The sequence below is a fragment of the Bos indicus genome, chromosome 29 (genome assembly GCF_029378745.1).
Source record: "Bos indicus isolate NIAB-ARS_2022 breed Sahiwal x Tharparkar chromosome 29, NIAB-ARS_B.indTharparkar_mat_pri_1.0, whole genome shotgun sequence".
Taxonomy (NCBI): domain Eukaryota; kingdom Metazoa; phylum Chordata; class Mammalia; order Artiodactyla; family Bovidae; genus Bos; species Bos indicus.
This window is the reverse complement of record NC_091788.1, coordinates 24809787-24824443: the sequence shown is the minus strand read 5'-3', so window position 1 is coordinate 24824443 and position 14657 is coordinate 24809787. Positions and strand designations below refer to the sequence as shown.

Below are 14657 nucleotides of genomic sequence, written 5' to 3'. Positions count from 1 at the left end.
GCACATCAACAAGAAAATCACTGAGTTAAATAAAATGCTCAAAGAATCTTTTTAGATGGCGGTTAAACATTTGAAATAATAGCATCACTACTGATAATCACCAAAATGCAAATCAGAGCAGTCAGATACTGGTTGTTGTTTGTTACTGGTTTCTTTCATTCTTTTTCTGTTGTGGTTGGATTCTAACAGCCAAATTTTGGTAAAGATGGCTGGAATGTAAAAATTGAACACATTTTATGCCTTTTTAAAGTATCTTGGCTTTATAGAATTTGTTTCATTTTTGTATAAACAAATCATCAGCCTTTTCCTTTTGGTTTCTAACTTTTTTTCCATACAAAGAAATACTGTGTTACTAAATTTATACATTTCTTTTGACTCCTTTCTTTCCTCAGTGATGTAAAATGCCCCAGTTAAAATGTATTGAATCTCTATAATGAATCTTTATTCCATTTATCTATGAATTTATTCCTAAGCCATCACAATTTTAAAAACACTTTATTCTATATTTACATACAGTAAAGATTTACGCATTTTATTTATACAGTTTAATAAATTTTGGCAAATGTATGTTCCACTCTGTTCAGTTCAGTTCAGTTCAGTCGCTCAGTTGTGTCTGACATTTTGTGACCCCATGAACCGCAGCACGCCAGGCCTCCCTGTCCATCACCAACTCCCAGAGTTCACCGAAACCCATGTCCATTGTGTCAGTGATGCCATCCAGCCATCTCATCCTCTGTCGTCCCCTTCTCCTCCTGCCCTCAATCTTTCCCAGCATCAGAGTCTTTTCAAATGAATCAGCTCTCCTCATCAGGTGGCCAAAATATTGAAGTTTCAGCTTCAACATCAGTCCCTACAATGAACACCCAGGACTGATTTCCTTTAGGATGGACTGGTTGGATCTCCTTGCAGTCCAAGGGACTCTCAAGAGTCTTCTCCAACACCACAGTTCAAAAGCATCAATTCTTCAGCACTCAGCTTTTTTATTGTCTAACTCTCACATCCATACTTAACTACTGGAAAAACCATAGCCTTGACTAGACGGACCTTTGTTGGCAAAGTAATGTCTCTGCTTTTTAATATGCTGTCTAGGTTGGTCATAACTTTGCTTCCAAGGAGTAAGCGTCTTTTAATTTCATGGCTGCAGTCACCATTTGCAGTGATTTTGGAGCCCCAAAAATAGTCAGCTATAGTTTCCACTGTTTCCCCATCTATTTCCCATGAAGTGATGGGACCAGATGCCATGATCTTCGTTTTCTGAATGTTGAGCTTTAAGCCAACTTTTTCACTCTTTCACTTCCATCAAGAGGCTCTTTAGTTCTTCTTCACTTTCTGCCATAAGGGTGGTATCATCTGTATATCTGAGGTTATTGATATTTCTCCTGGCAATCTTGATTCCAACTTGTGTTTCTTCCAGCCTGGCGTTTCTCATGATGTACTCTGCAAAAAAGTTAAATAAGCAAGGTGACAATATACAGCCTTGGTGTACTCCTTTTCCTATTTGGAACCAGTCTGTTGTTCCATGTCCAGTTCTAACTGTTGCTTCCTGACCTGTATACAGGTTTCTCAAGAGGCAGGTCAGGTGGTCTGGTATTCCCATGTCTTTGAAGATATAGAATATTTACTTCACCCTAAAAAGTTTCCTTGTTGATCCCTTGTGCAGTCAGTCATCCCCATCTTCAGTTTTCAGACTGGACAACCATTGATCTGCTTTCTGTCACTACGTATTATATTACTATTAATAATAGTAAGGCATTAGTATTCTTTTAGAATTTTATATCAGAATTACTATATAGAACATACTCCAGCTTTGCTTTTAGCATATTTTAAAGTGCATCTGTGAATCAGTAATTTGTTCCTTTTTATTGCCAGGTAGTGTTCCTTTGTATGAACTTACTGTAATGTACATAGGCTTTCACTTGCTGATAGACTTTTAGATTATTTTCAGTCAGGCACCATTATGGATAAAATTAATATGAACATTTTTGTAAAAGTTTTTGTGTGGACATATGTTTTCATTTCTCCTAGGCAGATACGTAGGAGTGGAATTATTAGGTCTTACGATAAATAAATACTTCATAAGAAGCTGGCAAACTTTTTCACAATGACTATACTATTCAAGGTTCCTACACTGTTGTGGGTTTGTTTGCTGCACATCTTTGTCAACACTTACATAAAAGGGCAGTCATTTTAATATGTTTTAATATGTCATTGTGTTATAAGTGTATGTAGTGACAGCTGTGTTTTTAATTTGCATTTACCTCATGACTAATGATGTTGAGCATCTTTTCATATGTTCATTGGTCATTTGTATGTCTTCTTTGGTGAGGTTTCTTTTAAGATATTTTGCTCAATTTTGGTTGGGTTGTCATCTTACTGGGTTATAAGAATCTTAATAAGGTACAAGTTGTTTGTCCGATACGCGCATTGCTGATATTTATGTCTCAATCCTAGTTTTTCCTTTCATTTTCTTAAGGTCTTTTGAACTTTGTGCTATTGTGGCCTAAGTTAAGAAATCTTTGCTACTCTAACATCACAGCTTTTCCTATACGGTTCTTCTAAAAGCTTTATATTTTTGCCTGTACATTTAGGATTATAAACTATTTCATGTTGATTTTAAAAGTAATATTCATCTTTTTCCAAATTTATATTAGGTTGTTTCATCATCATTTCTTGAAAAGACTTTTCTTTTCCCGTTTAATTACCTTGGCTCTTTTGTCAGAAATTAACTAACCATGTATGCATGTCTGTTTCTGAACTTTGTTTCCTTGATCTGTGTGTCTTTTCTTACGCCAGTAAGACACTGTAAGATGATATAAATCCTCCTGCTTTATTCTGTTCTCTCACTATTCTGGGCTCTTTAAATTTGCATATGCGTTTTAAAGTCAACTTAAATTCTGCCCAAATAAAACAGTCCTGCTGGGATTTTGATTGAGACCGTGTTGAATCTATAGATTACTTTGGGGAGAATTAACATCTTAAAACAGTATTGAGTGTCATCCACAAACAATATGTCTCATTTACTTAGATCATCTTTAGCAGTGTTTCATAATTTGATATAACTAAATGATGCGTATATATTGTTACATTTATCTCAAGAATTATACGCTTTTTCAATGCTATTATAAATGCTATTGTTATTTCAGTTTCTAATTCTTCAGTGCTCATGTATAGAAATGCAGTTAATTTTTTATATGGATCTTATGTTCTGAGATTGCTAAACCTTCTGAGAGTTTTAGTAGCTGTTTTCCTTTTTTTTTTTTTTTTGCATAGTGCTTAAGAATTTTTTATGTGTAAGACCATATGGTCTGCAAATAAAGACCATTTTACCATTTTTTCCCCCAATCTATATTTTTTTTCTTCCTCTGCATCTTAATGCCCTGACCAGGACATCCAATAGAATACTAATTAGAGGCAGTCAGAATGAAGATCCTTACTTCAGTCCCAGTCTTAGGAAGAAACCTTTCAGTTCTTCAGTTAATAATGATGTTATCTATAGTTTCTCATTGATTTTCTTTATCAGGTTAAAGAAGTTTCCTTCTATTCCTAGCTTGCTGAAAGTTGTTAGAAATTAACTTTGTCAGAGGCTTAGCAACCCACTCCAGTACTCTTGCCTGGCAAATCCCATGGACAGAGGAGCCTGGTGGGCTGCAGTCCATGGGGTCACTAGGAGTCAGACACGACTGAGCGACTTCACTTTCACTTTTCACTTTCCTGCATTGGAGAAGGAAATGGCAACCCACTCCAGTGTTCTTGCCTGGAGAATCCCAGGGACAGGGGAGCCTGGTGGGCTACTGTCTTTGGGGTCTCACAGAGTTGGACACGACTGAAGCGACTTAGCAGCAGCAGCAGCAGCAGAGGCTTTTTCTACATTTGTGTGACACAATCATGTTTTTTCTCTTTTGTTCAAAGAATTTTTGAATCTTTGTTCATGAGGGATATATATCTCTGTAGTTTTCTTCAAATAACTTTATCTAATTTTGGTATAAGGGTAATGCTGCCCTTAAAAGATGAACTGAGGAGTATTCCTTCCTCTGTTTTTTATACATTTGTTATTATTTTTCCTTAACCGTTGGATAGAATTACCCCAGTGAAGACATTTGTGTCTGTCTTCTTTTCTAATATAAGCATTTAAAGTTAATGGTTTTTCATCTAAGCAGTGTTGTAGTTATAGGCCACCTATTTTTATATGTTGGTTTCATAATCATTCAAATCAAAATGTCATCTAACTTTCTTCTTGATTTTTATTTTGATTTATGAAATTTTTTTTTTTTACCATATGGCATGTGGTATTTTAGTTCCCTGACTAGGGATTGCACCTGCACCCCATGTAGTAGAAGCACGGAGTCTTACCCACTGGACCACCAGGGAGGTCCCTGATTTATGGAATATTTAGAAATCTGTTGTTTAATTTCTAAATATTTTGGGATTTACTGATTTTTACTTTCATTCTGTTTTGGTCAGAGAACGTAATCTATATGATGTCTGTATGTTTAAATGTATTAAGATCTGTATCTATTAAATAAGTTTTCAAAAGGAAAAAACATCTTTTATTTACCAGATATTTACTATAGTCTAGCACCATTTATTCCTTTGTGTAGATTCAGGTGTCTTTTTGGTGTCATTTTCCTCCTGTCTAAAGAACTTCCTTTAACATTTCTTACAGTGCAGGCCTCCCAGAAAAGAATGCTTTTGTTTCTTTGAAAAAAATAAAAATAAAAACTTGTTCTTAGTTTTCATTTTTTTAAGGATTTTTGCTAGATATCGAATTCTTAATAGGTTTTCTTTCATCACTTCAAAAATATGTCTAGCTGATGAAAATTTTGAGGTTGCTCTTTTTTCTCTTATATGTAATATCTTCATTTTTCCCCTCTGGAAGTTTTAAAGATTATTGTTTTTATCACTGGTTTTCAGGAATTTAATTAAGATATGCCTAAATGTGTTTTTGTTATTGCTGTAACTTTTTTTTTCCTGCTTATAAGCCTCAATTTGCAGCTATTTAAAAATCTAGACATTTTAAATGAATGTCAAACACTAGAAATATTGTTTTGCTGAATGTTTGGATTTTGGTTATTTTCTTTTAAAAGCGTTGAAGTTTGCTTAGGCAGACAGTTAAGTTATTTAAAGATTACCTTGATCTTTACCAAAAAAAATGTTTTAAAGCTTTGTTAAGGAGCAATGGTGTTGACTTTACTCTTAGGGCGGTTTAACACTAAACTGTAGCCTGGAGTCTCTAGTGAATCATCCTAAGTGTTCAGCAGTCTTCTATTCTGGCTGCTTGAGTCCTCAGATGATTTATCCCTTTCTTGTTGTTCATTCATTCAGTCATGTCTGACTCTGCGACCCCATGAACTGCAGCTCACCATGCTTCCCTGACCTTTGCTATCTCCTGAAGTTAGCTCAAACTCGTATCCATTGAGTCAGTGATGCCATCAAACCATCTCATCCTCTATTGCCCCCTTCTCCTCCTGCCATCAGTCTTTCCCAGCATCAGGGTGTTTTCCAAGGAGTCAGTCCTTTGCGTCAGGTGGCCAAAGTATTGGAGCTTCAGCATCAGTCCTTCCAATCAGTGTTCAGGATTAATTTCCTTTAGGATTGACTGGTTTGATCTCCTTGCAGTCCAAGGGACTCTCAAGAGTCTTCTCCAGCATCACAATTCAAAAGCATCAATTCTTCAACACTCAGCCTTTATGGTCCAACTCTCACATCCGTACATGACTACTGGAAAAACCATAGCTTTGACCTTAGGGACCTTTGTCGGCAAAGTAATATCTCTGCTTTTGGATACGCTGTCTAGGTTTGTTATAGCTTTTCTTTCAAGGAGCAAGCGTTTTTTAATTTCATGGGTGCAGTCACCATCCATAGTGATTGGAATCCAAAAAAATAAAGTCGGACACTGCTTCCATTCTTTCCCCATCTATTTGACATGAAGTGATGGGACCAGATACCATGATCTTCATTTTTTGAATGTTGAGTTTTAAGGCAGCTTTTTCACACTTTTCTTTCACTTTCATCAAGAGGCTCTTTAGTTCCTCTTTGCTTTCTGCCATAAGAGTGGTGTCATCTGCATATCTGAGGTTGTTGATATTTCTCCCGGCAATCTTTGCCAGCTTGTGCTTCATTCAGCCCTGCATTTCACATGATGTACCCTGCAAGTAAGTGAAATAAATGACAATATGTAGCCTTGACGTACTCCTTTCCCAATTTTGAACCAGTCCATTGTTCCATATCTAACTGTTGCTTCTTGACCTGCATACAGGTTTCTCAGGAGGCAGTTATGGTGGTGTCGTATTCCCATCTCTTTAAGAATTTCCAGATTATGACTGTGGTCCACACAGTCAAAGGCTTTAGTATAGTCAGTGAAGCAGAAGTAGATATTTTTCTGGAATTCTCTTGCTTTTTCTGTGATCCAATGGATGTTGGCAATTGATCTGTTGTGGTTCCTCTGCCTTTTCTAAATCCAGATTGTACATCTAGGTAATACTCAGTTCACATACTGTTGAAGCCTAGCTTGAAGGATTTTGAGCATTACCTTGCTAGCATGTGAATTAAGTCTTGTGAAGCCTTACCTTTTACTGCCTTCCAGCCATCCCCAGGCCTCTGTGCCAGCATACCCTGTTAGACCTCTTGCATAGTTGTCAGCACCTCTGTTTTCTTCGCCCTGAACTGTGAACGCTTTGAGGTCAGGGACCATGTCTCTTTTATAATATGCCCAGGACATACCTCAGGGCCTCATATTGAAGAGTCCAGTAAACAGTCCCCAACCCTGCAGTGACTGCTGTAGTTATGCTTTTTCACAAGCATTTGACACCCATGCTAGCTAAGTTAGATCTGCTTTCTTCAAAAATTAAACATAAAATTGTCCTGAAATTTTTTAAGTTAAAAAAAAAAGTGAAACATCTCACAACAAAAAATAAGAAGTATCAATTCTAAGTATACCATGTTGCTTTTCTGCTGCACTGTATTCCTTGAATTCTGAAACCCAATTTTTGCCTTTCTTCTATAGGTGAAGCCTTGAAAGGAAAGATCACAGTGCACAAGAATAAGAAAGATCCACGTTCTCTCATTGTGGCCCTCACATTGAACAATACAACTCAAACTTATGGTCTCCAGTAAAAAGGCTACAAATGCGCCAACTAATCTGCAGCTTTTATGGTCGGGGAGGGGCGGGCAGTAGGGGAGGAAGCTTATGTGAACACATGGATGTTGAATCTTTGAATCTGGTAATTCAGCTACGGAGGGAACTGATCCTCGTGATCCACCTCTGGAATCACATTCTTGAAAGTCTGGTCAGTGAGATTTAACAAAATGTAATCCCTGCATTGAGTTCAGCTGTATTGAAAGTCATTCAAATTGGCCTAAATTTGGAACAGAGGTATAATCTTTTGTTGTTTTTAATAATTTTCTTACTATAAATTTTAAGCACTAGTAATTGTTTTTTGGATAATGTTTTATGAAACTAGTAACTGTACACAAGGTATTACACATTTTATTGAAAATTTCCTTTCTAAGAAATAGTCTTAATTGTATCTGCTAGAATATCAGGATATAATGTAGAGCAAGTGTAAGGAACTAAAATGTGGAAAAGAGACCACACAAACTGTATTTGAAATCAGCTTAGTTGATTGTTGTATATAATTCTGTTCTCATTTTTTAGCTTCTTCTCTCTTTGCAAATATTCTTCAGTCATATAGTTTTCTATTACTGCCCAGGACATCTAGTTTCAATACATTTGCCCTAGATTAAAAAAAAATTTTTAAAGATTGGGATAAATATGTATTTATTTACTAATCGTTTTTTTCAAACTAGATTTATGTACAAAGTTAAACATGTAACTGTTAATGTACTTTTATCACTTTATACTCTTGTGTAATTTACAATTATTGACCCAGTTTGAAATACAGAAAACATTCAAATAAACGTATACAACAGCCATTAGTATTATAAAGTGACATTTCCACATACCAAAGCCGTTTACAAAATTAGAAGCATTTACAACAAGTCTTAGCAAAGGAATCGTTTTTAAGAAAATAGGAATTTTAAGGCGAGGTGGATCACATGGTTCATTTCCATTCATCAGCTGGTTCATTTTCACAACAACACACACACAAAGCAGCATAGCATTGTGTTGAGAAGCATGAATTCTGGAGCCAGTTCAAGCCTTGGCTGCAGCTCTTACTTGCTGTGTAATCCTATGTTCCTTAACCTCTCTCTCCCTCCATAAATGTGCCAATTCATGAGCTGATACATTTCAACTACTGAAATGTGTACATTTCAACTGATACATTTCACAACTTCTATGTGCCTAGTACACAGAAAACACTTAGTCCGTGCTCAGTGATATCATCATCACCAGTCAAGGACCCCTTCCAAAGACTGTAGTGGCATCTGCATTAGATCAGTTTGAGAATTGTCAACCTTATGAGATACTACTGTAGTGTGTGAGTGAGTGGGAAGATTACAAGAGAATTTAATATTTATTTAGCAAAAAAATGCATCAAAAATAAACTGTCTTTTGGTCTTCAGTAGAAAACTGGAGTTCCAGCAATAGGAAAAATAGCCCCATCAAACGATGGTATTTCAGACCTTAATGTAAGTCTTTCTTCTTCATAAGCATGGTTTCTTTTTTCACTGAGCCAAACTAGTCAGCTTGTTTTCACCATGGTTTGGATTCCGGCCACTACTGGAAATGTGTACTGCTGCTAATACAGCTCAAAATGTTTTAAATTTCTGTCTAGGGTGTTTCATGTAACAATTTGAGTAATGGGATGATGGATCAAAAGTAAAAAGACTTACCATTAATTTTTAAAAAATTTTTAATAGCATATACTTCCTTTACAATGTTGTGTTAGTTTCTGCTGTACAACAGCGTGAATCGGCTATATGTATATATGTCTGTCTGCTCCCTCCTGCCCCCCATCCCCCTCTGGGTCATCACAGAGCCCCGAGCTGAGCTCCTGGTGCTTACACAGCAGCTTCCCACTAGCTATCTAGTGGTGGTATATATATGTCCGATTTACCATATATGAAGATTTACCATTAAATTTTTAAAGTAACCGAAAAACTTTTTTTTTTGTTTGTTTTTCTTTCTTAACAAGTATTTTTTACTATTTAAAAAAGTACTTCTCAAAAATGATTTCTCATTAAAAGTCTTGTTTGATTTTCAGGGGATTTTCAGCCAGTGTCTCTTTTGATATTCTCCTCCTGGTAGCCTCCCCAGGCTGGAACACCCCAATTTGTGTACCTAAACATTTTCTGAGATGTGAGAGTCTGAATATTAGCTCTTTGGTTAGAATTTCAGCCATTAAACTGCTATAGAAAATAAGTACTTTGTAGCTCTTTATAGTGATAAATACAGCGTTCTTTCCTGCTGTGGCAGATGGGCACTTAGGGATAGCAGTTTGCTCTGTCCCAAGAATCTTATTCCCATTAAGAAAATACATTTTTCTCCTATTTTTCTTTGTGAAAACTAATGTTATAATGTGTGGGGTTCATCCAAGGTTAATAGTCATCTCTGGTAGAGTGGTATTTTCTAAACAGAGGACTTTGGAAGCAGTGTTCCAAGAAAACAGAACTGCAGGTGTACAGCATTGCATAGACAAGGTGGTCCAGTGAGTAGCCCTGAATGCTAGGAACACACTTCATAGTGAATCAGGGAGCTGTCAGATAACTTTGAAATAATTCCTCTTTGTGGAGGTGAATAAGTAATACTGTTTAAATATTGAGTTTTTTTCTTTCTTATCACTTAATCTGAATTGTAGTCTGGTTCACCTGTGTCTTTCAGCATTCTACCCCTATCACGTATTAGAATGGAATATTTTAAATGTACTGTGTGACCTTATGGATTTGAGATCACTTTATACTCATCTCACTGATCATGCCCATGCTATCAAGTAGAGGAAGTAGGATAACAGTGCTCTAAGAGCATCCAACAGAAAAAATTGAAACAGGATGAGGCCCTGTTTAGCTTCTGCTGGCCATATATTAAGCTGCTGGACCATAACAAATCTAAACGTTACGGTATTCAGACTTTTTCTGTGTAGTGAAATACCTCAAAATGCATATCTCTTACGCAGTTACTGTCATGGAGTTTCAGCCTATTATGAAAGGTTAGGTAAGTAAGATACAGCGGAAGTCAAGTGTTGTCTACTATTGGATTGGTGAGCTACAGGCCAGAGCCAACTCCACCATGTTGTTCATTTCGGTAAATAAAATTTTACTGAACCTGAGATAGGCAATATTTTAGAAATCATATTTCTTCATATGACTCACTAACAGCCATGGCAGAGAAGATACAATAAGTTATAGCTTATAAGGACTATTTCTTAAAATATGGAGACTTCCATTTATGAAGACTTCAAGGATTGACCAAGATGTACCTAACATTACAGTATTAATGAGACTGATGTCTTAAACTGTAACATTTAATGCTCTGCAACAGGAATCAATAAGTTGAAACTAGCTGATTATCAGCTTCACGTAGAAAGTTTTTAAAAAGAGTAGAGAAATGGACAAATTTTCACAGTTAGAGATGGTTGAACCTTACCCACAAGCTGCAAGCAGAGTCAGCTAATGAATGACTTCTGAGCCTAAAAGAAGTCGCATGCAGCTCATTAACCTCTGGGTTTTTAAGAGACTTAGGGCCCCTAACTGTCAACCGTAGGAAAGACAGTTGGGGGAATGGCCTTATATCAGTACTTTTCAACATGCTTGAGGCTCCTCCGTGCCTTCCTTGCTTGGTTTTAGCCTAAAATGTGGCATTGCTTTTGTACTAAGGTACTAGACATCCTGGGAAGGTATGTGAAGTCCCTTGCCAGCTATCAGATAAGGCCAGGTTGCTTTTTTTTTTCCCAAGATGTGTTCATTTAGTTATTTTTGGTTGCACTGGGTCTTCGTTGCTGTCCGTGGGCCTCCTGTAGTTTCAGCAGCGAGCCGGGGCTGCTCTTCGTTGTGGAGTGCCGGCTCTCTTGTGGACCGCAGGCTCTAGGTGCGCGGGCTTCAGTACTTGCAGTGTGCATGCTCAGTAGTTGAGGCGCATGGACTTAGTTGCTCCTCCTCATGTGAAATCTTCCTGGGTCAGGGATTGAGCCCACGTCCCTGTGTTGGAAGGTGGATTCTTAATCACTGGGCCACCAGGGAAAACCCAAAACCATGTTGCTTTAAGATCTTGTGTCTGTTTCCTTGCCAAAAAGGTAAACTTTTCCACACAGAATGATGAAATAGGTTAAGATTCATTTACATCTAGAGTATAGTTAAATACATACATAAAGATTGTCTATCACTGAGTTATTTAAAATTAAGGTAATCAACAGTAGTCTAAACCTCATTCTTCCAGCTCAAGTCCTTGTTTCCTATTTTATTAAGAAAATCGAGCCAGTCTGAGGAGAACTTAACAGGTTTCCATACTATACTCCCCAGCCAACCTTGATGCCCATGTACGGGCTTCCCACTGAGTGAACTTTCACCACATCTGGCCAAGCCAGCTCCTCGCCCTGTGCCTCACAGCCATTCCCTCAGTCACTCAGATACTGCTTCAGCGTGTCTCTGGTGTCACCAGGTTTTCCCTCTGCTGCTCCATGATCAGCATGAAAGTGAAAAGTGTTACTCAGTCTTGTCCAACCTGTTGCAGCCCCGTGGATTGTAGCCCACCAGAATCCTCTGTCCATGGGACTTCCCAGGCAAGGATACTGGAATGGATTGCATTCTCTTCTCCAAGGGGATCTTCCTGACCCAGAGATTAAACCCAGGTCTCCTGCATTGCAGGCAGATTCTTTACTGTCTGAGCCATTGTCCAGATACGATCAGCATTCAGAAAGGATATTGTTTCTCCTACAGTAAAAAAAAAAAATTCAACTCCCACTTCTGCCTCCCACTGTTGTCACAGTTCTACCTTCCCTTTACATTGAGACTACACAGAAAGGATTTGTGTGTTCAGTGTTTTCTCTCTTCCCATTATTTAAACAACTATAAAGAGTTGGACCATATAGAAGGCTGAGCACCGAGGAATTGATGCTTTTGAATTGGTGTGCTGGAGAAGACTCTTGAGAGTCTCTTGAACAGCAAGGAGATCAAACCAGTCAATCCTAAAGGAAGTCAAGTCTGAATATTCATCGGAAGGTCTGATGTGGAAGCTTTAATACTTGGGCCACCTGATGGCAAAGAGCCAACTCATTGGAAAAGACCCTGATGCTGGGAACGATTGAGGGCAGGATTAGAAGGGGGCAACAGAGGATGAGATGGTGGAATGGCATCACCGACTCAGTAGACTTGAGTTTGAGCAAACTCCAGTAGATAGTGAAGGACAGGGAAGCCTGGCGTGCTGCAGTTCATGGAAATTTCCTAAGTACCAAAAAGTTATGCTGCCAACACTTCTCCCCAATCCCCTCCCTAGGCAAACACTAATTGATTTCTATCAATATAAATTTGTTTTGCCTGGTTTAGTACTTCATATAAATGGAATCATATAGTATGTACTTTCATTTCCAGCATAGTTTTTTTTGAGATTCATCTATGTTGATGTGTGTGTGTAGTATGTTTTTTTTATTACTGGATATTCCACTTTATAAATGGAATTCTGCTCCTTTGTTTATCCATTCATCTGTTGGTGAACACTTGGATTGTTTCCAGGTTGTAGGTATTGTGAATAAAGCTGCTATGAACATTTGTGTACAACTCTTTGCTTGAGCCTGCCCTCACCAGGACTTTTGCCTCCACAACTCCATTGAAACTACTCTTATCAAAGTCACCAGTGAACTGCATGTTGCCAATTCCATCCAGTTAGCTTGTGACCAATTTTCAGCCCTGGTTTTACTTGCCCCACCAGTAGTACTCAATGCTGATGATCACCCTTCTGGAAACATTGGGCTTGGCTTTCCCCACTCCTTCCTTTTTGGCCAGTCTTCAGTTTCCTTTGTTGGCTTTTTCTCACCTTTTCACCTTTTACATGTTGGCACCTTAGTCTTGGGAATGTTTTTCTGTCCATCTTCCCTCCCTTGGTGATTTCATCCAGACTTAAGATTATAAATACCAAGACACTGATGATTCCTAAAACTATCACCATGGCAGTCTGTATCCAACTTCTCACATAACATGTCTATATAGATGCCTCCTGCTGTTGCTGCTGCTGCTGCTAAGTCGCTTCAGTCATGTCCGACTCTGTGTGACCCCATAGACTGCAGCCCACCAGGCTCCCCCGTCCCTGGGATTCTCCAGGCAAGAACACTGGAGTGGGTTGCCATTTCCTTCTCCGATGCATGAAAGTGAAAGTGAAGTCGCTCAGTCGTGTCTGACTCAGCGATCCCATGGACTACAGCCCACCACGCTCCTCCGTCCATGGGATTTTCCAGGCAAGAGGACTGGAGTGGGGTGCCATTGCCTTTTCCGAGATGCCTCCTGAGCATCTCCAAAATAACATTCAAAACTGAATTTCTGATCTTCTCCAAACCCTGCTATTTTCCTCCATCTATAGGACAGAAAACTGAGAGACATCCTTGACCCGTTTCTTTCCCTCTGCATCCAAGTTAGGCAGCAAGTCTTACATAATCTACCTTCAAAATATGTCCAGAACCAAAACAGATCTCACTACGCCATGCTAGTCCAAGCTGCCATCATGTTTTACCTCCATCACTGGTTCTCAAACTGTGGTCAGCGGACCCCTCATGACCCCTGAAAACCTCTTAGAGGAAGTCCAGGAAATGAAACTGTTTTTGCAATAGTACTAAGGTATTTGCCTTTTTCACTGTATTCATATTTACACCGATGGTACAAAAGCAGTCGCGTAAAATTGCTGGCTCTAGCACAGATCAAGGCACCAAACTATACTAATAGTCATTGTATTCTTCACTGCCACATACTCGATTTAAAATGTCCTTGATTAAAAAAAAAAAACATTTCATTAAATCTTGACCCTTGAGTACTCATCTTGTTAACATTCTATATGATATACTAATAAAGCACTTTTATTGCATATGGCAATAAAAATATCTGTCTCCACAAAAGCATTTGTGTGACACAGTTGCAAGCTGATCTGGCCACTTTTTAATGTAACATTTTTACTTGGAAGGAATATCTATGACAGACATTGTCCTGGAAAGAAAAAAAGTGACATCACTTAAGTGAAGACAACTAATTTGTTTCTAGTTTCCAGTTTTTAAGCTGAAGTTATAATTTTGGAAAGTATGTAAGTGGGAAAAGGAAGGAAAACCTCTTACGCTACTACTTGATGGAGAAGGAAATGGCAACGCACTCCAGCATTTTTGCCTGGAGAATCCCAGGGATGGGGGATCCTGGTGGGCTGCCGTCTGTGGGGTCGCACAGAATCGGACACAGCTGACACGACTTAGCAGCAGCAGCAGCTACCACTTGAAGTTCTCAACTGAAACCTCTGTAACAAAAGACAGATTAACAAGAGGAAAGCATATGGATGTATTTTAACAGAAGTTTTTATATGACACACAAACCTTCACAAGGAAGTGAATGAAGACCTGAAGAAGAAAAAAACCCAAGTGGTTTTATGTTAGGCTGAATGAAGAGTGGAAAGTCGGGAAGACATAGGACAAAGATGAGCTGAGCCTAGTAGATGGGGACACTTTGCAAGACCTGACTGATCAGGTTCTTCCTGGCATCCCAGTGTCTTTGGAGATAAGGACGTGCCTTTCCCC

The 14657-nt window shown here is 38.4% G+C and overlaps 1 protein-coding gene across 1 annotated transcript in view; it reads left to right on the top strand.

Moving 5' to 3' along the window:
• The window catches only part of PRMT3 (protein arginine methyltransferase 3), a 126504-nt gene extending 113844 nt beyond the window's left edge, over window positions 1-12660 (top strand). The window contains exon 16 of the mRNA XM_019955035.2: window positions 7004-12660. Coding sequence (XP_019810594.1) covers window positions 7004-7113 — 110 coding nt within the window. The 3' untranslated portion in view covers window positions 7114-12660. The remainder of the gene's footprint in view (window positions 1-7003) is intronic.
• Window positions 12661-14657: the final 1997 nt, after the last annotated feature.